Genomic DNA, 26,373 nt, shown 5'->3' with positions numbered 1-26,373 from the left:
AATGCTGTTTAACTCTGGACATGATAAATACTTGACAGCACAGCCATCAAGGCTTATGTAACAAGGGAAAAGACAACTTTATGCAAACCTACCAGAATAATCCTTTTCTCCTCCCAGAAAAGTGATGTCTTTTAAGCATTCCTATGGAAAGGGCTCCCCACATGTGACATGTAAAGCAACACTATGTGCTTTTATAGAAATGATAAATGCTTAAGGTGGCCTACTGAAATGGAAGTCTGGGGAGCTCCAAAAACTGATGTGAAGGATTTCAGTTAGATGTGATTGGAGAAACTAGTGTTGATTCTTTGGTGGAGTTCAAGTGGTGACAATTTTGACCCTAAAGTAAGGATTTGAAGGGATGGAGTTTAAAGAGATTCATAGAAACAGACGTATAAGAAATTCATATTTTAAAGTTACATAAGAGATTTATGTGCATTCTTCGTCACAGTATGGAAATTGCTCCCTGACAGAGGGTAAATTAATCATCCTCTTGTGGATCAATTCAAATAAATAGGTGCAGAGGAAGGATAATAGGATGACTGTGTAAAATAAACTTATTTCATAAGAGGGAACTATAACAGCATGACATTTTTCAGCTTGGAAAATTGAAGAATGAGAGAGAATTTCAGTGGGGGAACATGAGGGGGAGAGGAAAGCTGCTCTATCTAAAGGGTAGTGTTGGCACAAGAACAACCTGGGTATCAACTAGCTGTGGGTAAAGTTACATTAGTGATTAGAAGAGCTTTGTAAATGCCAGAGGGGTGAGATATGGGAACAGACTTCCAGTAGGAGTGAACAGGACATTCATTTTAGCAGGATTTGGCCCCACAGCTTCATTTCTCAGTGCTGTCAAATCTGCTGGAAAAGAGTGCAGCAAAGAATAAAAAAATAAAGTAGGAAAAAGGGAAAATTTGAATTCCCTGCCATATTGTCTTGATTTAGCCCCCAGTCCTAATACAGTATTAGACTGCATACTCCTTGTGAAATTATTGTACAGAAATGAGCTTTAGAATATCTGCAAAACCATGTTCTGAGTTTAGGAAGACTGGTTAATTAGTGCTGCTGCTTCTTTTCACCAAAAACTTTGAAATTAGTGTTTTATGATTTACTGAAGTACATAAAGAGTCCTAAGCAAATAATAGACCTGCTCTGAGTAGCTGTGTTTTACCTGACTCAATAGGGAGTGCATGTTTTATTATGTAAACGTATTTTTATTTTCTGACTTAATCTTTATAGAACTGGAAAGACTATTTCTAAAGCAAAAGTCACTTCCCTAGTTAGAAAAGCACATAGTTATTTAATTATGTATTCTTGTAGTGGTGCTGAGGTATTAATGGCAATGGTGATTTATTGGAATATGGTTTCACTATGACTTTTGAGCTACTTTCCCAAGTGATAATATATTGGAAAAATATAGATTAATGATAACCTTTGCTATTAGGAATAAATGAGGTACTTGGGTAGAAGTGCTGAAATGCCTTTCTACAGAGTAAGAAATGGATGGAATTATAATGCAGCTAAGGCTGAGATGGGGAGCTACTTTAAATGTAAATCATGTTTTTGTCTTTGTTGATAATATGTTTGGTACAACAAACACCATCAAGGCTGTTGTAGATACTGGTGCAGGACAAATATTATGCAATTGTGTGGTAATAATGAAACATGAAGTGCTTACCTGTTTGGAAGAAAAACCTAGATTTATTTCTGAGAAATGTTGAGTGATGTTGCTAAAAATACAACAGTAAAAGTTAATTATAGATAAGAAGAATAAGCATAATACCTTTTTATTTTTCAGTGAGGTAATGCATTTGTTTTTTTGGTGTTTTAGGTCATTCAGCAAACTTTTACTACAGGGCTCACAGCAATGTTTTGTGTATCTCTACACCAAATCCTACTGTAGGAAATTGCACAATTGCTGGATGCCTCACCAAAATTAAATGACATTATCAGACAACAGAAAAATTGGTCTCTGAAAGAATCAATTTTATTTATGCCTGAAGAGTTGGGTTCTATGATAGACAGCGAGTTTGGAGTCTTTCAGCATTTATTCTTCAAAAATTAATATACTCATCTAATTTATTTGGTTTCAGTAGCATTATTACTGAGTTATGCCAGAGGAAATCAAACAGCTGATTTTGTTGTGGAGTCATGATCAATTTCAAATAAATGTAACTTTAAGGCTAATTTGCCTTTCAAAAAACAGCACTATTCCAAGCTATTATAGAAATGAATTTGAATCTGTGCTCCTATTTTTGTTCTTCACTTCTTTAATACCCAGTTCTGAGAGTCATCAGTGAAATATTTTGTCATTAATGTTATCAGTTGTGATGGATATTGTTATGAGTAAACTTAAATTTATGTTTTGTGTTCCCATAAGGATCTGTTAGAAAAAAACCCCAAACCCTAAGCTTTCAATTCTGAGTTAGGATACCACTTAATTTTTCCAAGAGAAAACCCAGGTTCTTGGACAACCCAACCAAAACAAAACTAAGAAATTTAGATTGTTTGGCCAACAAGCACTTCAGACTCTTGCTGGACTCTTGTGTTTTTATGTTGCACTTCTTCAGCATCTTTCATCTTTTGGCTTATATTTCAGGATAAACTAAGCATGCAGATTAGAAGTTTTCCACTTTCTACACCTTGTGTTAATTATGGTGTGCACATGCATTCAGTGCTTTGAGGAGACTTCTTCGAGTGTGTAACTTTGTTAAATAGGGATCAAAAGATTTAGACTTACATGTTTTAACCCCCCAAAATAACTGGTTAATATTTAAGAAGGAAATGGTGACCTAGTCGAATTATCAGGTTTGAAGTATACAAAGGCATGTTGAGAATAGAGTTTCATTCATTGGCATGTCAGTATAGAATTTAAGTGTTCCAAAATAAGTACCTGGTTTACTGGGGGGTTTTATGATTCCTAAATCATAATATATGTAAGTATTAGGAATTAATGCATGTACTCCAGGGGGTCATTATGGAGTGTGTTGTATATTACTTGCTCTTTTAGAATATGGACTTGTATGTATTTGTTATTTAAGAACTTTTTTGTTTCCAGAATGACAAGATTTTAGGTCATAATTTTTAGTAATCTGTAGGATTTTTGGAGATCAGGGTAATCATAATTATTGTTACATACTTTTCCGTGAGATGACTTTACCACCATGCACAAGGAAGAATTTGTTGCTGGTGTTTTTGCCTGTTTTTAGCTTAAAAAACCAATAAACCCAAACCAAACCACAAAACCAGCCAAACATAAAAAAGTTCAGATGCTTAAAAAGGATGTGAAGTAAGCTATGTAATATGGCTGCGTTACCCTGAAGGAGGAGGAAGGTGTCAGTTACGATTAATGTGAACAACATTTATGGCCCTGGAGATGTGACCTCTCGTTACAGTAAATGTGACAGCATGAATTACTTTCAATTACAGTGAACTACATTCAGCTACATTAGTTCTGACACACCTCACTAGGAGAATGCTGCTGTGCTAGCTTTAACCAAAGGAAGAAAAAGGCAAAACTTCTAAGTGCAAATGTGTGTGTCACTTGAGCAGAGCCATTGGGTTCTGACTGCGACGTATTATTGCCTCAGGTTTTACACACTTCTATTACATCACTTGTTATTTCCACTGGCACTTTCAGGTTTATGCCTTTGGCACTGGAGAATATGAAAACCACCTTTTAAATATGCTGTGTATAATAAATGTAAATGCAGGATTATTAAAAAAAATAAAAATTGGATGAATTATCCGTTTTGTTTTCACTCGATAGTAGCCTGCACCATTACTTGGAGTGGTGTGGTCTACTATATGTCAGCATGTCCTGTTTTGGATGGCATAACTACCTTTTAATCTTTATTAACACTGTGAATTTATTTGTACAAATTAAATATATCACATCACAGGATATTTATCACTTGACAGAAACAGTTCTTATAATGTCACTACTTTTTTCTTCAAGGTTCAATTATCATGCTTCAGTTTCTACCTCTAAGCTTTCACAAAATATAAAAGATGCCCAGGGCAGAAGTCAACCTTTCACTTTTGCTACAGAGGAGATGCCATCTATTTCACGCTGTGCTAAGTATTCCATCGAAACACGAGTAAAACAGTGCCTTTGGCAAATCATAAATTAGGAATAACATTAAGCAAAGGAAAAAGCTTTAATTAAAGCATTTTGTTGCACTTTGAGGACTTGATTTGCAGAGTATTGGGCATTTTTTCTGCAGACACGAAGACCCTCTTTTCAAATTCGAGGGACTGGTGGAATTGGAGAAGAGAACTTGTGACGTCAAAATGTCAGTTCACAAAAGGAAACAAAAAATGGTGCTTGCTGATTCCAAGGTGGTTCTGAATTATGCCTGTGGAGTGTAAATTCCTGTCAGTCTTCCTCCCATATTAAGGGAACTATTGTTAATTTTTGGACCTTAATTTTTCCAATATTTTCATTGGCTGTTCAATGTGTAGTAGTGGATTGTGAAAAATATTTGCAAGTGTTTCAGTGGTCATTTTAAAAACCAATATGCAGTATAAACTGACTTCCATACGTCAGCAACTCCCAGGCTATTAAGGTACAAAGATTTGTATTCTAGTTACACTCACTGAAGGAGAATCAAATAATTTTTAGAGCTGTCTTCACTGAAACAGTGGGAGACTAATAGAATTTTCAGTTCAGCTCCTCTGGCAATAAAGAAATATCTTTACTTTGGCAATCAAATTACCTTGAATCCTATGTCCAGTTTAGGGCCCCTCACTTCAAAAGGAGATTGAGATATTGGTGTCCAGAGAAGGGCAGTGAAGCTAGGGAAGGGTCTAGAAAGTTGTACAAGGAGCAGCTGAGGTTATTTAGTCTGGAGAAAAGGCAATTCAGGGCTCCTTATCACTCTCTACAACTCCCTTAGAAGAGATTGTTGTCCTCTACCAAATCTCAAGAGAAAGGACAAGATGAAATGGCCATTTAATTGTGTCAGGAAAGGTTCAGATGTGATATTAGGGGAAAAAAAATAAATTAACTGGAGTGATTAGGTTTTGGAACAGGCTACTCAGAGAGGTGGTGGAGTCAGCATCTCCTGAAGTGTTCAAGAGGCATCTGGAAGTGACACTTGGGGATAAGGTTCAGGGGTGATTGTGGTGGTGGTGGTTGATATTTGAACCAGTTGATTCTAAAGGTCTCTTCCAACCTTAATGATTCCATGACCTTCAGCATGGTTTTTAAATTCTGTGCATATAGCTGAAAGAGAAAAAAATATTTTTGTTTTTGGCTCTTGGTCTCTGGGATTTTTATCTGATCAGTTCCCACCCTCCACCCCCCCCCCCTCCCCCTTGAGTGCAGTAGAGACTTTGGCTTTTCAGTGGAGGAAACCTATTTTTTCCAAGAGGGAGGTAATGGCTCTTGTTTCGTGTAATTACTTTGAAGAATACTGTTTGTAAATATGCTTTAGGGGCTATTCCACTGGATAGATGTGAGAAAAATCACAGGGGCTATGATATTCTATATCAGCTGGAAAGCAGTTTTATAGGTGGAAGAAAAGCAGACAGCAAACTCTTATAGTCATAACAGAAGTGAACTTGAAACAGTGACAGAGCACTTAGGAATATATTGTTGTGGACAATGAGTTCTCTGGAAATCAAAACTGATATTCCAGATAGGGGAATAAATTAAAACAGGCTTAGATGCAGTTCAGATGGGAATAAATAATCTTCTTGATCAAGTGTTCTGTGTGGAGAAGTGGAAAACAAAATGAGACATTCAAAACCTAGATACATCTCCTGGGATGCCAAATGGGAAATGGGATGGGAAATGAAAGGAAGAAAATGATTCTGCATTGTAACTTAGAGATTACAAAGATGCACTTAGAAGCATTTGCAGAATCTGGAATTGTAATTGTAGCAAGCGCTGGAGGGACCCTAAATTACGTTAGCAACATTCCACAAGATAAGAGCAAAAGCTTGATTCAACTATAAAGAAGCGAGAAATGTGGTTTTAGAGCAGGTAGACTAATATTTTCTTTTCTATCTGGAGTTGAAGATTTTTTATCAGTAAGGTTTGATCTGCAGATCAGAGGAAATGAACAAAAATGTTTTCAAATTTATTCAGGTATTTCAGTTGTTTCTGCTGTGGCAAGTCTTCTAATACTTCAGCAGTGGGTATCAGTAGCATTCCATGGTTTTCTTTATTTCAATATTGTACATTTAGGGTTACTTTGAACACTTTTTGACTGTGGTTAGAATGAAGAAAACAGAGGAAAGCTTCATGGTGGTGCTGTTACTAGAAACCAGCTAAATGTGTCAATTTTTAATGCATTTTCATAAGAGTGGATCAGTGTTATACCTGAGTGCTGCTGAAATTAAAACAGGTATATCATGGGTCTTGTTTGTGGACTGGACACAAATTGTTGGTTTAGCTATGTTACTTTAAAAATTTTTCTTGCAACTCCTTTCTATTTATAGAGAGCCATTCTACCTTTTAATATTTCTTGTCCATGAGCTCTGTGCTTGCAGAGGAGCAAAGGGCTTCCGTTGAACACTGTCATGGCAAAAGAGCACCTTTCCCTTGTATTTTTTCTACTGATTCTCATTTTCTTTGTTATGGAACAGCCAGAGCAATCTAACCCTCAGATGTGTGATGAAAATGTTTCCATGTTCATTTAGCCTAATGTTCAAGTTGAAAGAACATAGAGAGCTTCCCTTTTGTAATTATCCAAATATGTAGTGGATACACAAAATGAGAATCTTCCTGCATTTTATTGCTGCAGAGTAATACCAGTTTCTACAGCCACAGATTGTATTTCACATGTCTGGAATTCACTATGATATATTCTTTCAAAAATAAAATCTTTTATTAGTGCATTATTTGTTTTTTGACTGCTAAATGAATTTTTTTATTAAATAGATACCTCAAGCATTTGGCTCAAAAACTACCACAGGAGAAGAAAACTGCAGAGGAGATCTTGTTCAGCTAACTGAGACTATCAAAGATAAAGTTGTGCTTTAACATTTTCATGGCTACTGCAGACCATTCTCCTGTCAGTTTGGATAAATGCATTTTTTTGGTTCCTTACGTTGTTGTTCTGGGCAGCATCTACCAGTAATATTCTATCCTGCCTTCTCTTTTAGTTGTAAATGTATTTCATCAGCAGTATTGCTGTTGACGTTTCTGTAGTTTATGACTTCTAGTGCTCTGGCAGGCTGTGTGCTCATAAATAATACAGTCTTTCTATATTTGTTGGAGAGGTTTTAGTGCAATACTTTGTTTTGCCTGTTAACAAATAGATAGAGTAAATCAAAGTGTGTCTAAGGAGTTAAGAATTTCTTTTCTGAAAGAAACGAATTGGGAAGAGGTACTAGACCATGCAGCATTAGTTCTCAGAAAGGCATTAGATGTTTCACACTGAACTAATTTAGCAATCATACCTTCCTCTCAGTATCAAATCATCATATCCACATCATGCATTGCATTCAGCATCTTCTGTATGAAATTGTAGTGCTGAGCTGATATCAGGATGTATTAAAAACAAAGTCAGAACTAAATACACATTTCTCTGAAGAAATTTCTTAATGCTGTAATTTCTTAATTACTAATTAATTAATTGATTCAATGTAATTTCAGTTTCTTGACCAATGTAAGGGGCTCACATTCTCCAGTACTTTTTAACGCCCTTGAAATTTTTAAAAAATAATATTTTAGTTTCTAGCCAGTCCTGATACAGATACCCAATCCTTGCCATGGAAGCTGACTGCTCTCCAAAAGCAGAGGGCTAGAGAAAGTGTTCTTGATGCTGCTGGTTTGCAAGGAGCAATAGTAGAACACAAGCAGGGACATATCTCTCAGATTGACTGCTGCTCTGGGGCTCTTCCACTTAGATCTTGAAAAGGATGATTAGAAAAATTCCAAAGAAGTAACAGGCCTAACCACATCCTCCCTTTGAATTCACCTCGAGATCAGACCAGGACATGGGGCAGGTATAGAGTGTTTGAGTTTTTGAGAGACTTATTGGTGGGTGTTTGTTAAACCAGTTCCACCATAATAAAAACCAACCAACAAAGAAACCCCCCAAAACCAAACAAACTCAAACCAAACCCCACCAAGCTAAATTGTTAAGCCTTATGTAATGCAAATTTCTACCCTACTGAAGGTATTTAGAAAAAGAAACTGTCTCATTGGGTATGTTCTTAACAAATTATTCTGTAGTTCTTAAGCTGACAAAAGCAAAGAGCTAATGGAGTCATATATCTGACAGATTAATGAGTAAAGCATCGTGATGAAACTGTTCTATCAGTTTTGTCCAGTTCTTTCATAATGAAAGTGGAAATTAGATTTGCAATCAGATGAATAAATCAAGGGGAAAAACACCTACTCAAGGAATGTCCTTGTTCTGTTTCCTTGCTGACACTATCAATGCAGAACAGAACTCAGATCCAATCTGTTCTCCATATTGTTTTAATGGTTTTTTTGGTGTTTTTTTACAGAAAGTCCTTGACATTCTTAAAACACAGCATCAGATCATTATAGAGCTGTGAATGAACAGCTAACATACAAAAACCCTTACCTGTTTGGTCTTCTCCCTTTCTTTTCATTTGGGATGTCACATTCCCTCAGATCCCATTGGAGAATTGTCGGTCTGTTGGGACAGACTTTTGCTTTGGCAAGCTCAGCTACAGAAGAGCTGAGTGCAGAGTGAGCAGACCTGGGCATTTCAGAATTGTGTTGCTCAAAGAAGGAGGTACATGTGTTGGAAAACCAGGGGAAAAAATAGGCATTGTTAATGGGTAGGTTTAAATCCAGGCTGTTGAAGTATCACCAGAGTAATTAAGTTTTTGTGATGGCTGAAAGATTTTTATGACAGCATTTTAAGAAATATATAAGTGGTCTCAAGATATGTATTTGAAGTATGATCAGCAGAAAAATACAGGAAGAGCTCACATGGGATGTTGTAAGAACACGTTTTTTTATCTGTATCGTTGTGAAATGCCAAAATAATTACAGTTTGATTTAATTGGTGAGATTTTGGGCTGTAGTTTTTCTCTTTTAAGGAAAAACAATTTCTTTTAGCTTTTGGAGTTGTTTTGGTGTTTGGTTTTTTTTTTTGCCTATCTTGCTCTAATGTCAATAGAGGATTTAATGATGTCAGTGCTCCTGTCTCTTTTCTACTTGTGGGTTTCTGCATGATTAGAATTAATTTATAAGGAGTACAAAATTATCTTAATTTTGAAATTTTCAGAATTTAAATATGTTCACTTAGCTATCTGAGACCTACTAATAGTCTCATACCCTGGTTTCTGGCCAAAACCTGGTATCTTATAAATAAATAAAATTGATAGTGGGTATTAAAATATAATTTAACATTAATGCTGTTTTATGACTAGATGTAGGTTTAATTTATCACTTGACACTGTTTCTGTTCAACTATGTAAGGAAAATTATGAGACCATGTGCAAGTATACACAAATATTCTCTTCTTCTGCCTTCTACTGCTGGCCTTGTTTTCCTGAATATCATCAGTTAGGGCAGAAAGACACACACATAGAATATACCTGGAATAAAATCCAGTTTTTTGTTGCTTAGTTGGCCTGCTTTCATTTGTGTGATTCTTTGGAATTCTGTGCTCAATCTTCAAGTGGATTTAGGACTGAAGCTCACGTGTCACTGCCCGCTGGCATTTCCACAACCTGCCTTTCTCACCTTGTGAGAATTCAGTCATTGCCAAGTGATTGGTTTGTGGGACCTTTCTTGATAATATTTTAGTAGATGGTCAATTTGTACGAGTTCAGTTTTGCTTTTAGTTATTTATGATAAAATCTTCAAAATCACAGCATTTGCCTCATTTCTTCACAACAATATGAAGCAGAAGGGCTGTCTGTGCCTCTGTGAGGGTGTGCAAGGCAGTGCCAATGGTGGATTTAATAATGTACACACAGAGTGTTTGTCTGTTGTTTTCCCCAGCTGTTGCTCAGCAAAGCTCTGCATTACCTGTCCCAGAGCAGAGCTCTGCCTAAATATAACAGGGAAAAAAACAGGCAATGAGGTTGGATTTTTTCCTATTTATGAACAGAAAATGCTTAATGTGTACTAAATAGAAATTTTATAGGAATAAAACCAATGTGGCTCCACACAGATGCCTGTAATCTGTATGAAAAATTGTAAATCTGGATGCAACATTTTTCTGTCTGTACAAATGCTTATTTACAGAACAGAGGTGTTTACATCTCCATTATTATGTTACAACGTAAAGTGCAAAATACATGCTTAAAAATACGAGAAGCAATCACACTCAAAGATGAAATGCAGATCTACAGTGCATTTAGAGGAAGCGATTGCAGGAAATAATGAAAAAAGCAATCAGTGTTAAATATCCTCTGCTTATTCATCTACCTCTAGCTGCCAGAACCTGTCAGATAAAAGTAAAACTAAAACTGTCTTTGAAGCTTGAGGTACTATTTCAGTGATGTAGGTTATTCAAATGCTCTCTCAGACTACATTGATTAAAAAGGACTTTAAGAAACTTAATTGCAGTTAATTTTAATTACATCTCAGCACATAGCTTGCACATCCATTTTGTTCCTTTGCTGTACTCAGTATTTGAGATGTTCTTATTGCATGTTCTGTTCCTGCAAACACAAATGCTTGCTTGAGATCTGGAGAGTGAACTGTTGTTAATTGTGACCAGACCATGGGATTGTGAATCCTCAGTTCAAAAAAGATGAAAGGATTTTGTGTTCTCCTTGAAAACAGTAAAAATGTTGTGAGATTTTCTGCTTGGTAGTGGTGCTAGGAATGTGACATCCTGTTCATTTAATATTGAACTGGTATAAGAATGTCCATGCTGTGTAACACCTACTTATTTCTACTCTAAGTATGAAGTTTGTACTTGGTGTTGACTTTCAAGTATCAGCCTTGCCATCAGATGCACCAGCCCGAAATGTCAGAGCATCTGGATCTGCAGTAATGTGATGGTGTCCTATAAAGCCCCTCAAAAAACTGGACATGTTTCTGGGCCTAATGCCAAATTCCTGCCCAGTCTTGCCCTGGATTTTACATGTGTTCAATGTATTCAGAAATAAAAGGTCTCATGTACATGAAATGTGCACTTGAATTATGGGAACAACATCTGTTGCCCAGGTCTATATTAAAGGAGTATCATTTTGTGTACATAATTATATTTTCTAAAATTGCTGCAGAGCACTGTCTGAAGCAAAGCTGCACTCACAAGGACAGTAAGGCAGACACCTGATAGAGAGCAGTGGTTGTTCACTCCAATGGGTGAGCGCTGATGAGGATTTAACATGATTTAATTGGATTGATCAGAGCACGAATCCTTAAAATATGTTTTTCAAACTCACCCTCCTTGTTTGTTGTTATGTATCTAAAGGCACTGTTAATCCAATAGTTATCACCAAGTTGTTGAGTGATTAGTAATTCTGATTCTTCTAATAGAGAGCAATTTCCATGTCTAATCCTGCTAGTACATGACTTTGTTTCTGCTTTTAAAGTTTATTAAATAAAGGTGAGTATATAGATTTCTTTTTGCCAGGTGTATAGATTCCGTTTGTGTTTAATTTTCTGTATTGGGAAACTGCTATAACATTTTTTTCACATGTGGCAATAAACAGGTTTACTTTCCTATTTTTTAATTGTTACTGTGCTGCATGTCGTGGGTGATTTTCAGGGGTATACAAAGTGAAAAATTAAATCGTTATATTTTAAAATTCAAAGCTCAAGTTACTTTTCTGTCTTATGGATGGAGTATTTTCCCAGTGCTAGAACTTGAAAAAATGGCTGATTGTCAAAAAGCTAAATAGCTTTATATGTGTTGTCAAAACATCAGTCACACAACTTATTAAACAGCATGTGATTTTTCTTTTTGATTCCTAAATCAATAATGTCAAAGTATCTTGTGTCTAAACTTCAGGAAGTTGATCAGTCTGCTTAATTTGCTTAAATTGAGTCACTTTATCTGCTGAGGAGGTTTTACTCTGATGCATGTTTGTTAGTCTGGATGCAAAAATGCATTTCTTCAGTTAAGAAATTATTCCCTTCTCTGATGCTAAGGGAATAGAAATTTTAATATAGTAGGACTTAATTACCTAGCATAGTAGATTAAGGTTTTGCAAATTAATGACTTACTATTTTGAAACAGTTATCTTGTGAAACATCTTAATGTAAATGCAGAATTTTGGTGTGTCACCTTCTGACATGTAACAGTAGCTTTGCATATTTCTTTCAGAGATTTTGAAAATATGAAGATAATAAATGATGACTAATGTACACCATCTGGCTAGGGTGGGGGAAAAGATTTCCTGAGCAACAGGGTTTCTGCTAAGCTGATTTACTTAAAATAAGAAAGCAAATGCTTGCTTTTCTTTTTCTTTCTTTTTTTTTCTTTTTCTTTTTTTTAGAAAATGAAGTTCCAATGATTCCACCTAAACTCATAGGGTAATGGTAGCCTTTGTTTTGTGCTCCATGGTCATATCAAAGGCAAACTCCATGAATTCCATGAGAAAAGCAGTTTATCTTATCAGTCCTCTTGTATCATATATTCAGAAAAAGATTGCTGAGACTTGAAGATTTCGAGCAGCATTAATAAAAGTGTCAGACAGCCTTGCTGGAATCAGCTGCCTGTAAGGAGAGATGACCTAGCTTTATCAAATCAGTGAACAAACAACTATTAATCTATACAGCCTCAGGATTAGATCCTTCAGAACGCAGACATATTGTGCTTCATATCTTCCTTAGGTTTACAGCTGTCACTTTTTTATGCTAATTTTATGATGGAGGGTAGAACTAAATGCAATAATAGATATTAGAGTTTATGTACAAATTCTGCTTGGATCTCTGCAATTTCTTAGAACCAAAACTGTCTTCTTGGTTTCTTTTAACAGAGATTTTCTTTTGCAAGCACTCAATACGTACTCTCGGGTATCTCATTATTTTGTGTAGTTGTCTTTTTTAGTGTTCCTACTTCCATTTTGAATGAACTTAAGTGTTCACTTGAATATATCAACTAATTTGAACAAAAATATGTTTTCTGCACTCTGGAGAAAAGAGAACAGATAAATGCTTGCATCAAAACTGCAGTCTTGAGTCTGTATTTTGAATTTATCTCTTACTTTTTTAGTTTAATTTTCCCAAGTCAACTCTGCCTCTGCCACTCTTTCATTAGTACTGAAAATTAAATGTTATTTACTCTTGAGTAGTGGTTGCTTAAGCTCTGGACGCACAAGGTGATGTGTGGCCTACAGATGTATCAGAGTTGCAGAGGCAAAAATTGATGTCCATAGTGACCAGCAGGAAATTATCCAAGTGTGAGAAGAGACCGCCAGAGCCTTCCTGAGGGTGAGCAGGTTGTTAACTCTGCAGTTTGCGTGAGAACATCTGTTGGCTGCCTACTCATGAAAGGGCCAAAGGGTCTGGGAGGAAAGCACAGCCTGGACTTTGAATGTTGTTAACTGTAGGCCCAAGTCAATCATCTGGCCTCTGTGGAAGACACAGGTTGTGCTTTTAAAATAAATAAATAAAGTGTGAGAGCATGAAAGGGAAGAAAGCAGGAAGGGAGGAAAAACGAAGCAGTGAAGATTTGGAATTTGTTTGGTTTAAATGAGAACAAATTTAAGTTAGTGCCCACTGTGGCCTCCAGGTCCTTTCTCAGCCCTTTGGTGTGGAATTATTTAACCCAAGGTGCAGCACTTTCCTTGCTGAGATTCATATGGCTTCTGTTGATGCAGCTGTCAGGGTTTCTTATGGCCTGTCTGCCAAATGACACACACTGACCCTAAGCCCACCGGTGAGTTTCAAAATGAGATTGTTCTACATTCCGTATGGCTATAATTTAATGTCTGCAATAGTTTTTAGGAAATAAGAAACACTCCTCCTTTCATATGTGAAATAAGCAGGAATGAGACCAATATTATTTTTCAAAGATGGATGGTAAATGATAGGCCAGGGTTGTTCAGATTTGTCCCATTAAAGTGAGCTGCAGGGCTGTGTGACCATTAACAAAGTTGTGTAACTTTGGCACTGGGGCATTTAGCCCAAAGAGCAGAAGAGCATTGGAATATTTTTTGAAGGGGATCAGTGAAGAGCAAAGGTGGGTTTTAGGATGGAACTGGTACATTAATGGATGGAGTTAAATTACATGGTTGCCTATAAAACAGGACTGTGGACATAGGGACCCATGATGTTATTTTTGGATCAGAAGGTCCCATCCAGTCCTGGATCCTGTGTTCCTTTTAAATGAAGACGCAGTTGAAATTTGGCATAGATGAAGCATATATGTTTTGTCTCACATTTTCTTTTACTACTATGATTTTGATACATATTCTGCCCATGGCAAATGACAACCATAATATTTTTGTCTTCCTTATGTTTTCCTACGTTATTTGTCTTCCTATAACCAAGCTGCAAATTTAGTTGTTTGCAGGGAGACAGAAATATCTGTTATTGTGGAATGTGTGCGTGGTAGGATTTCCTGTATTTAGGCATTTCTGAGTGTGTTTCTCAGGAATGCTGATAATTCATATTATTGTAATCTCTGTGGTGCTCTCTAGCCAAAGAGATCTTGGTGGACTTTGGTGCACAAGACATTCACTTTTCTTGTGTGAGGCCACTTCACTCTTGTTATCTAGCAACTGTCCTCATTGATTGGTGATGGTTATGTATGAAAGTGCCAAGCTGTGTGACAAATAAGGAATGTGTATTTTTGTGTGTAACAAATAAGGACAATGTATTTCTGTGTGTAATGTTGGTGGTCTATTTGAGTAATGATAGTAGAAGACTAATCCTGAGTGGTTATAGTCATATATGTAATTAACCTTGTATGTGATAAATGAGCAGCATCATGTGTTCCTGAACAGGTTTAAAAACTGAAACATACTCTTTGTGCCTTTAATTCTTGGCTGTAATATTTGAGTAGCAACAGATAAGTAAACAAAATGTTACAGAATATAATAAAATAATCTCATCTGAAGGTAAAAAGAACGGAGATGTTAACTGCTCTGTTTTGATAGTGATGACTTCTACAATTTACCAAGTCAAGCATACTACTAATATTTTTGGGGATTTCTTCTCTCTAAATTATCTAGTAAGCTAGGAAAAGGTATTCAGTATATAGCTCTGAAATAAGAATTTTGGTAAAATGCAGAAACTAACAACATTTAAAAAACTATTAAATTTGATGTTGGAGCTTCAATGATACAAGGTGGTTGTACAGTACCTTAAAGTTTCTTCAAATATAGTAGGGTATTTTAAAGAAATTCTGGTTATATGGAAGGAAGAATAAGTCAATTCAAGATTAAAAAGTTGCAAGATAATGTAAAATTAAATATTAAACAATTAAAACTTTTTGATTAGTGAAAGGAGGTATACCACTTCTAAGTGGTATACTATTCCAATATCCTTCCAAGGATATTTCCAGGGCTCTGTTCTACAGCATTTTCTGGTTATAATGAATGCAGAGAATCCTATTGACGTGGATGGGACTGTTTGCTTTAGCACAGGTACGGTATGCTTCCATGTTTGCAGAAATAGCTTTTTTTTTTTTCCTCACAGAATGTGAAAACAAGAAAAACTTGTGCAATTATGTAATTATAACCTTGTCAGTACAGTTATCATTAAGTGTTATGCAATTAAAACCTGTGAAATAAACTGCCATGAAGGTATTTCCTTAGTGCTGATCAGTACCCACTTGTTGCAAATTGTCAATAGTAAAAAGAGCTGTTACATTCATTATCTTTCATTGTACTTTTTTTGTCTTCCACAGGAAAAAGTAGAATATGCCTTCCTGATAATTTTTACAGTTGAAACATTTTTGAAGATTATAGCATATGGATTATTATTACACCCCAATGCATATGTTAGAAACGGATGGAATTTATTGGATTTTGTAATAGTAATAGTAGGGTAAGTAGCTTATCTTCCATTATACAAATATTTAAAATTTTCTTTACAGTGAGGTAGGTATAGGCCTGTTTGGCTATGAGTAGCAGCCTATGCTGGATTTCTGTTTCTTTGGAGTAAAGGAATGAACTGAGGGAAAAAAATTTAAAAAGTCCGAAAGTTTTCAGTGCTATCTCTTGCTATAGACTGCATTGCATTTATAGTAGAAGTTCCCAGGGAATTCTGAGTCCTGCTGGAGATTTCCAGAGTTGTTTTTCAGAAACTTTTCTATCTGATTTTTTCAAGGTAAACTCCTGGTGTCTTTCCATGTGCTGATCTCTTAAGGGCCACACGTTACTTATTTGTTTAACCCTTCACTGCAGTTATGTGGAGCTCATCTGTTTCACAAAGACCTCTGGGAGGGCCCACATGTTTCAAAGTGGAGAAGAATGGTTGGGGAGACAGAATTAACAGTGATTCCTTGATATTCCCAAAATCTGAGTAAAATTGGGTGCTGCATGTCAGGCCCCAGATAGAGATATGGTTTTGATTTGCCTGGGATAGAATATATGTTAAAAATGCCTTTTATTCTTTACCCTGTGCACCTTGCTGTACCAGGAAACCTCAGAGTTTGTTCTTTGCCCCAGAGAAGGGACTGCTATGGCCTTATGCCTGTTCAGAAGAGTGGAACTTACATTATCCACCTACTTATTGATAAATTATTTTTGTGTCAGCAGCTCTATGTCAGTGGTTGTGCTACTTCATTAGAGCCTACCTTCATCTGTCTAGGGAATTAATCTTGAGAGTAACTATTCACCACTTTCCCAAATGTTGTGGAGATTATATTAAAAAAACTGTTCAACCAGAACTTTAAATTTTGTTTTCTTAAAGTATTTATTATCTAGAACATAGAGAGCATTATCCATGTATAACTTTGTATGTAGTAGCAAGCATGACCTTGGCTTGCAGTGCACAATTCTAATTTCGTTTTTAAATTCAAACCATACCAAGGTCTGCCTGTAACTGAAAAGGCTCAGAAATTTGAGTGTGTACTGCTTATAAGTTGTCACTGCATTAAGGGAAAGAAGGAGATGCCAAGTAAAGGAATTTGTGGCAAAGCATTGTTTAATTTGGGGAAGTACTGTGAATATAAGAATTCCTGATTTGTAACTATTTGATTATGAGTTACTAAATGTTACTGAGAAGGTTGTATTTGGGCCAGTCCTTTGGCATGCAGGCAGTTGTGGTGCAGGACTAAAAATTGTGTATAAATAGATGCTTCATCAGGTCAGGTCATTCTCAACAGATTGGTCTCTGTGCCTGAAGGGGAAGCTTGGTGGGCAGGTTGGGGACTGTCACACACGAGCTCTGTTCCCTTGCCAAGCAGTCACTTGAATAGACCTCTTCTCTTTTGTCAAGTGACCACGGAGTTACAGTAACCCTGGAGCAGTCTAATTAACATGACCTCTATCTTTGGCTGTGTCCTAAATACATGATAACTAAAAAATTTTCCACTAACTCCTAAAACACTTATTATTGGAGGCTAAATGTAGTTAGGTCAAATACTCACACCGAATTAGCTGAAGATACGAATAGAAAAAGACTAAATCTTATCAAGTGCCTAAAATACCACACTAAAATTAAGTTGTACTTCAAATCCAAAAGTTTGGAATATAAACTCTTGTGCAGGTTGTCATCAGCCTTCCTGTAAGACAAGGTGGACCTTTCCTAACATGTCACACACTGACAAAACTGTGAGCAATGTTTTTGTTCTTTCAGTAAGAACACAACCTGCATGATTAAGCAAGCATGAGTCCCATTTATTTAATTAATACATAAAAGCCTAGTGAAAAATTGATTTTCATATATAACCCAAGGTGGATATGGAATCACTTCTGGACCTGATTCTATTTGACTAGCTTCAATGGGAAATTTCATTAGGTATTCTAATAGCTTTGAAAGAGCTGCCATGATGTCCTATATTGAATGTATTGAAATCTGCTTTCTCAGCAGAAACTGTAGCAGTCCAATTGCATTAATCTTAATTACATCTAAAGAAATATCTACAAGCAAAAGGGAAACACATGTAGAGATGTTTTTAAGGTCAAATCTTAATTAAACCTTTAAACTTTGGTAAACTGTAGAGGAATATGGATGTAAATTTCAATAAAGAAGATCAATAGTTTTATACCTTAATGGCTTTTTAGGAATGACATATGTCCTGGTTTCAGCTGGACAACACAAAATGACAGAGCTGGAGACAGAGCTGTGAATGTGATGCTTTCTACTCTTTGTCACTTCTCTCTGTAACCCATCAGAGTACAAATTACTTTGAGTAGTCTACTTACCTTCCTGGTCTCATGTAATTTCCGCTGATGTCTGTGAAAGAATAAGGTCCCAGTAGATAAAGCTTTCATAGTACCTGCCCTTTAATTTTCTGAATGTTGTATGAACTGACAGGCTGAAAGGTTCTCTGAATTCAGGAGTTGATTCAGAAGACTTTTCAATAATGTCTGTCTTTAGAGCACAAATAGTGACTCTTGAAATCATAGAGGTGTTTGTTTTCCTGCAATTACGCTTCTCTTAAGTTGTAGGGCTGAATCAGGACCTGATACTCAGTGTCTGGAATTGGTGTAACAGGATGTGGGCTGCTGATGTTCCTTGTGACATCTGTAGAGTTTTTGGGGCTGAGTTTTTCTCTGGAGCAGGATGAAGCAGTCTAGGGATGGATATTGACTGATGTGGGTCAGCTGCTTACTGGGGGGGAGGGTAAAGCCTTCAATAATCTAGTTTAGGCAACCTATTAAATAATACATGATTTTAAGCAACTACCCAGCATGTCAGAGCTCTTAGCCAGAGCTGTGAAAACTTTTCATGACCAAACTAAAACCCTGCACATTTCAGGCATCCTTTACAAGTGTGAAATGCTTCTCATGATTGCAAAACTCTATTAACTTGATAATCCTTTCAGGAGAAGTGCAGCTCTGCAACTATAGAACTACAGACTCTGTGCAAAGGATAATATAGTTTGTGTGGTCTAGTGACAGTCTAGAAACCCATGCATCTGAGATGGAGCTCCAAACTAAAATAAACCTAAGATTAATTTGAATTTCAAGAACATGCATCACTTTAAATTGCTGCTAAAAGTGGGAAGGCAAAATAAGTCTTGTCTTGCAAACTGTTCTAATAAATGACTAATTCATTTCTGCAGGGAAAAAAATACAATATAATAAATGAGCCATCTGGGAATATATTTTTCCTCAGAGGTGTTATGTGTAAGAAACAAATCTTTTTGGTGTTATTAAATGGTGAACTCTAATTATTTTTAAAATATTCAGTTTCTGCTGACTGTATGTAGAATATTGCACTGCTGTGCTACTTGGAGTTCATGTATTCCACCAAAATTAAACCAGATGGTTTTAGTTATTATCTATTTCTTCTTGTAAAGGGAAGATTAATTCTCCAAATGTTAAAGCTAAAATGTTTGAACAAAAGTGGCAAAGTAGCTTCATTTATTTAAAAATAGCAAAATGTGTATATAAGCTGAATGCTAAATTATTGGAAACTGTGTGATCCTCATTCTCTAGAGGGATTTTAAAGTCTTGTGCTTCATAGCTCCGTCTGTCATGATTTAATGTGTAAATATACCTCTCAATTTGACATCTGAACAGCTTTGCAGAATGATCTGCAGTTCAACTAATTTCTGAAGTAATACCTTCGACTGCATGGTAAATGGATAGTGATGACCTTGCCTTTCATCTCATTTTCTAGATTATTTAGTGTAATATTGGAACAATTAACCAAAGAAACAGACGGTGGCAGCCACTCAGGTGGCAAACCTGGTGGCTTTGATGTCAAAGCCCTAAGAGCCTTTCGTGTACTGCGACCTCTCCGACTTGTATCAGGAGTGCCCAGTAAGCTCTGCTCTCTTTATTTCCATTGCCATCAGGAATGTGAGTGCTCTGGTTATTGAACTGTCTTCTTCCAGACACTGCAGAAATGAGATGGGATACAGCTGAGTTTTTATTATCTGGATATGTATACAAAGTGAATTTCAAGATGAATGATACCCTATTTCAAGTTGAATGAGGGATTGTGAATTCAGTCAGTGAATGATCTCCTTACACAGTTCAATAACCAGACAGAGGAATACACTTTCTTTATAGAACTTTTATATAAAAGTAAATGATATGTTAAGATGCAAATACACCAAAAAATAAAATTTATTTTTTTTTTATTCTAAACCCCTGCCTCTGAAAGTGTAGGTGGTCCTAAAATAGTTTATATGTTGGTAAGTGTATGCCAGAGCACATTACACATTTTGTGTTTCCTGCCCCCTCCAATGCACATGAGTGCCTTCTTTTTATCTCAGCAGAGCTAACAGATAAATTAGGAAGCTCAAAAGTAGAAGAATATTGTTTAAGAAAGAAATTGAATTTTCTGATATTTCCCATTTTATTTTAATGCTTTACTGATTATCGAAGCTATTTGGGCTATAGGAGGTTCATGACTTCCAGTTCAGCTCTTTCCAAGGCATTCAAAGGAAGAAAGCTAATTCTGTGTTTATTGTATCATGGACTGTAACATGGAAGTGATTGATTTTTTGCAAAAAGGCTTCAGTGAGGACAGAATCATTCCTATGAAATCTCAGAGAGGAAGTCTATCAAGATAAAAAAGAGTCATATTTTATTCCCATTGGCACTTTATTAGTCTGGGATTAGCTCATTTTGGTAAAGCCAAAAGCTGGATAAATATTTAATTGAAAAAAAAGAAAATAGAGCAGTTTTGAAAGGGATTAATGATGAAAGAATAATTTTGTTCAGATTAGAAATGTGTTTTCCCAGTTAACTATATTTTTCTCCCCAGGGTAAGAAGACAGTTCTACAATTGGCTGAGTGCACTTTTTCTTAAAAGTTTTTGTTTTAGCACAGAACTTCTTAAAGGTCATATAAGATGACCTACAGGCACACACTGACTACATGCCATTTCTTTATAAAAGCGCCCACAGATTCTTGTGACGCATTTCAAGCCCTGACTTCTATGATATAAATTTTATTAACAGAGGAACTAATTAGACAGAAAATTTTAGATTCTTACAAAGATTTTTATGTTACAGGAACATTTTGTGGTTCTGGCTAGTAGATGTTTTTTAAAAAAATCTGATTATCTCTGCATGTCTGTATAATTTAGTCCCAATAATGTATAATTATATAAAATTTGATAGAGTAAAATGTAGAAATATGGTTCATATCTTGTATCCTCTTTTTTTTTTAGGTTTACAAGTTGTCCTGAACTCCATTATAAAAGCCATGGTCCCCCTCCTCCATATTGCCCTTTTGGTATTGTTTGTAATCATAATCTATGCTATTATAGGATTGGAACTTTTTATTGGAAAAATGCACAAATCTTGTTTTCTTATTGATTCAGGTAAGTCATTAAACTGTTGGTTATAGTAAGGGTTTGATGATGTTTTCTTTCAAATCTGTGGTATTTCAGTTTGAAATAAAACTTGGGGCCAAAGCACTAAAGTTGTTTTAACCCCAGTTTATACTGGTTCACAGTTTTAGGTACAGTGCATTAAATGAAACAAAAAAGAAACCCAATACCAAAGTCAGGAAAAAAATCAAACCAGTTAGAGACTGGACCATGCTCTGAACAGGTTTTCATTTCTGATACTTGTAGCTGATATACCAGTAGTGAAGAAAGTAAGGGTGACTAAATCTGGGCAAATCCAGATTGTTGTGGTGTGGTGAGGAGTGCAGTTCTGAAATGTGTGCTCTTCTGTCCAGGTGAAATAGTGAAATGGAAGTGTGTTGTAGGAGAACTTTGAAAGAGTGAAACTATCCTACCTGGTGGCTAAAGATGCTTTTTTATTCAGCTAAGTAATGAAGATGACTCTGTGTGGGAATTAGATCCATTTTTCCTTAATGGTCATGAAATGAAGTAGCAGCAGTGAAAAGGAAGGAAAAAATCGGCAGGAGGAGCTTCTAAGAAACTATGTATTATTATATTGTGCTTCTTTCCACTGCTTGCTTATTTTTATAAACCTATTTTTGAGGTTGTAAGGGCCAGATCTGAGAGAGACTAAAAGCTCCAAAGCTCTGATGTGCTGCTTTTTCTCAGCTTGAAATTGGGATTTATCTCACAACAGCATTGATATTTCCTCATGTGATGGGGTAACTCATGAAAACTTGAGGACTCACAGCTCTGATTTTGTGGTCCTTTTCCAGATATACTAGTTGAAGATGATCCAGCACCTTGTGCATTCTCAGGGAACGGCCGTCAGTGTGTCATGAATGGCACCGAATGTAAGGGTGGATGGGTTGGACCAAACGGAGGCATAACCAACTTCGATAACTTTGCATTTGCAATGCTGACTGTGTTCCAGTGTATAACCATGGAAGGGTGGACTGATGTGTTGTACTGGGTAAGTTCATAAATCACTGAGCTTTGTGTGCTTTTAAGCAAACTTCTCTGTTCAAGCGGGGATTGAGCTGTGTTTCACGGTACTATCAACAGGAAATCTTGGTGAGTTTTGCAGGAGACAAGCTCGGCTGCATACTTGTTTCAGTCACAGTCTGTTACTGGATTCCTCAGGCTAAAAGGACATTTTAGAAACAAATTTATTCATTGCTTATTTTAAGGGTTTTTTGCCTCTTCCATTTGGATAAATGTAAAACTACATTTATGTCCTTTGGACTAGCATTTTTTTGTGTGAGCCTACAGATATTAAGTATGTCTTCACTGATTAGGCTTAAGAGCTCTCTTTTTGCAGTATTTGTGCAGAATTTTTCACAATGTTAACATAAATTAGAACAATGCAAGCTCTCAACTGACATTGCTTGCCATGGGGACTGAAAATCATGTTAACCATTCAGAAACTACAGATTTACAGGAGCTGTGGCCCTGACATCATCTTCATGGAAGCAGCAAAAGGTATTCAAAAACCTAACTGTGTAAATCCTCATCTTTAAATGCTCCTTTGGTGTAAGGTATGGTACTTCCAGAGTCTTGCAACACCGACAGTCAGCTGGACACAGACTGGAAAACTGAAGAATGGAGGAAAATGAACACACAGAATTTTAAAGTAACAGAGTCACCTAAAACCACAGATAGACATGTCTCTGCTTAACCCCACTCCACTCTAAGTTTTGTGAACCTCAGAATGTCTCAATATCTGCTATGAGTGGTTTGTCCAAGGTTATTCAAGAAGTCTGTGATGGAACCTCTCAGAGGTGCTGAACATCAGTGAGAGTATTCTGTACTACTTGCTACTCAGCAGTAAGTCTTTGCAGCTATTAGGACCTTATTAAAAACCACAATTCTAACAGTTCAAATGGTAGAAAATACATATGGAAGAAAGAAGAGTGATTACTGGTAAGGATCTGTTAGCAAGCTGTTAAAAAGGGATGAGTAATCTCAAGGAGTATCTTAATGGAACTTTAGGTTTTGTTGCTGAGAGCAGCTCACTTTGTGAGTTTGTTCAAGTTTGTCTGGCTAAGCGGAATTATTTACTAATAGTGCCTCTATTGGGGAGTACTGGATGTATTTAAGAATGTGGTTTTACCCAGTGAATGACCACACAATTTTATGTAGTCATTTGTTGCAAATCAAGGTGAAATAAGCTCTTGCTAAAACATATAACACAGTGTAGTCTCAGATAAAATCAGTGATACTGAAGTATAGAATATGGACATGTTTTTAGGCCACTATCACTGTTAAAGATAATAAGGTGGTAAAATGACATTCTTTTCGGATTGAAAGACAAAAAAACAAAGGCAACTATGGATGTCTTCTTCCACTCTCTGTTATCAGTTACAGAATTGGCTAGGAGAATACAAACCTTCAACACTAATGAATAGCAATTATGTATGGCTACATATACAGCATGATTTCCCATTGTAAAGGTTTTTCAGTTCCTTGGAGTTTGCACTCCAACTCTCCCTAATTTTCTAGGGGACTCTGTGAATGTAGAATTAATATGTGCTTTATGGTTTGTGTTCATGGCGATGGCAATTATTTAAATTCTTCCTGAAAAGGGAAGGTGTGCCATGGCTATCTAGAAAAAAATTACACCTTTAGTATCTTTTGAGGCAAAAGAAAACCAGCATTTCAGGAGCTGACAATTCATCCAACTTTTTTCAAAGAAAATGGATATAAAAGCTTTGGAGAGTTGCTCTGTTTAGAATACAATTGTTACAAAACATGTAGAAACGATTTTAGTGTCTTAGAATTAAACGTTTTTTCCCCTGGGATTTGATGCCCTAATTAATCTGCTGCCCTTTAGAAACCTTTGCAGAGTCTCCAGTGACAGCAGAAAAAAATCATTAAAATAGGATGTTGAATATTTTCTAAAATAGGATGTTGAATATTTTCATGATCAGACAAAATGAAAAGTTTAAGAAAATTATAAACAATTGAAAATTATGCATGTTGTTTTTACTTCTTTCTCTATAAGGAGTTTCCAATGTAGAATGTATTTACAGGTACTTGGGCATCATTTTTCATTTTATTACGAATGATTTTGGGATTATTAGACAGTGAAGCAAATATTTATTGACCTAGTGAAATACAGTCAAAATCAGATATTCAGGTGGCTTTTGAATCTATCTTAACTGATGCCTATATAATTAAGTTATGCATTCAGATTATTTTTATCTTATAGACCAACAAGTTGCCCATTGTCAAACTGAAATTACTTTCTGAGGACAAGAGGAGTGACAATTTGTGTTTTAATTTTATCACTGGATCAAGCTGGGGTAGATTTAGCTAAAAATTGGAAATTCATTTGAAAATTGTAAAAGCATTAGGGGGATACCAAGTTGTAATAAAAGGATATGAGGAAGCCATTTTAGCTCGATGTGCATGGATTTGGTGGGTTTCTTTTTACTTAGAACTCTGTTATTAATATACAGACTGAATGAGTTTTATACAAAACAAATAAAACCAAACCCACAAATATTAGAAACTGCACAAAATTCTCATTTTTCATTTGGTCACTGTGTGAACAGTGAAATAAACTTATGTAGGCTTCTTTTGCTAGCAGGTGTAATGTGAGTGGGTGAAATCTGTGCAATATTTTGCACTGTGTTAAGCGGCATTCTGTCAGCAAGGACGACAGCTGAAAATGACAGCTTCCAACAGCACTCACTGGCACAGCTCGTTATCACCTGGTTAATGACAGTCAACTTGCTCTGAAAATTCTCCAAGCACCAATAATGATTTTTCTCTTATGCATCTCTGTTGTGAGTTGAGGCCTTGATTCTGCTGCTGCTGGGCCCCTTCAGATTGTCATGACTCATGTGGGCATCCTACTGCTCACCAGTTTGCATCCCAATCCCATATGTCCTGCTGGGTTTTAGTGTCCAATCCCATATGTCCTGCTGGGTTTCAGTGTCTTCTGGCCTCTTTACTCTCTCTAACTTGTAACTCACTGCATAGCAGGCATTACAGGGTTTGTCCACAAAAACTACGACTCCTTAGTGGCAAAGGTTTGAATTGAGAAGTTACGAGGTGTTCTTGTTCTCAGCAGCCAGTGCAGCACGTGTGCTCCTAAATTGTGTGTTTGTGGCTGTGCATCACAGTGTGTCCTCCTCTTCTATTGGGACTGTGTTTATTCCCAGTCATGGTCCTTTCAGTTTCCTCTGGAGCCCTCACTGGAGGCTCAGGCTTTCTGTTTTGGATCCTGGTGCAGTTCTTGTTATCAGCTAAGTGGCAGCCTCTGTGTGCCCAAGTTTTTAATATCTGGCTCGCATTCCAAAGCTGAGAGCACCTCTCTACCTCATTTCCAGTTTATGCTAGCAAGCTCTGAGGAACTGCAGAACTTGAATCTCCATTTGCATATCTGGCTCCAGATTTTTCCCATGCCTTGGAAATCTATTAATGGCAAACACGCATTTTGTGAATTGCTTTTTAATTTTAGTTGCTTCATTTGATACTTGGGAACACAGGTAACAAGCAGCAATACTTGCCAGCAAAACCCCCTGTTTTCCCATGAGCACCAAAATGATCACATTTTATTCTTCTTGCCACTGTAGTAAAGTTATTTTGACTTCCTACACTTGAATAATCCAACTCTAGCTTGAAGGAGAGATGGTCAGGGCCTTTGAGAAACAATTACTTCATGGGATGGGTTGCCAGCATAGTTCCTTCAAAGATGGGACAAATGTATTAGTGGCTACTGAATTTTAATTTAATGACTAGGTCAATTTTATGGTTAGATGCTGCATTGCCAACTTCAATTTTAAAGCTCTCCAGTTCTCTAATAACTGTCTAACAGTGTTCAGATTGATCTGGAGATTTCTGAGATTGAAGCACTCGAGCTAAAATTGCTGAATAATGACACACTGTCTTACATGGTTTTGCCTATTAACACACCTACTGATATGTTAACAAGATATTTGCTGAAGGATTCTTGTACAAAATACTGAGATCATTACTTGAAATGTCTAGGCAATCTAAAGTATACCTAAAATTCATAGAAGGTTTAAGGAAAGGGGATGGCAGGT

The 26,373-nt window shown here is 36.4% G+C and overlaps 1 protein-coding gene across 22 annotated transcripts in view; it reads left to right on the top strand.

Moving 5' to 3' along the window:
* Window positions 1–26,373, top strand: part of CACNA1D (calcium voltage-gated channel subunit alpha1 D) — a 168,727-nt gene that overhangs the window by 45,685 nt on the left and 96,669 nt on the right. For all 22 annotated transcript variants that reach the window (XM_086846684.1, XM_086846699.1, XM_086846702.1 and 19 more), the window contains 4 exons: window positions 15,750–15,889; window positions 19,637–19,779; window positions 21,140–21,292; window positions 22,096–22,292. In XM_086846684.1, coding sequence (XP_086702810.1) covers window positions 15,750–15,889; window positions 19,637–19,779; window positions 21,140–21,292; window positions 22,096–22,292 — 633 coding nt within the window. The remainder of the gene's footprint in view (window positions 1–15,749; window positions 15,890–19,636; window positions 19,780–21,139; window positions 21,293–22,095; window positions 22,293–26,373) is intronic.

The sequence above is a fragment of the Cyanistes caeruleus genome, chromosome 11, assembly GCF_971803275.1.
Source record: "Cyanistes caeruleus chromosome 11, bCyaCae1.hap1.1, whole genome shotgun sequence".
In the NCBI taxonomy this organism is placed as follows: domain Eukaryota; kingdom Metazoa; phylum Chordata; class Aves; order Passeriformes; family Paridae; genus Cyanistes; species Cyanistes caeruleus.
The sequence above is the reverse complement of the archived record's forward strand: the minus strand, read 5'-3'. Positions and strand labels throughout refer to the sequence as shown.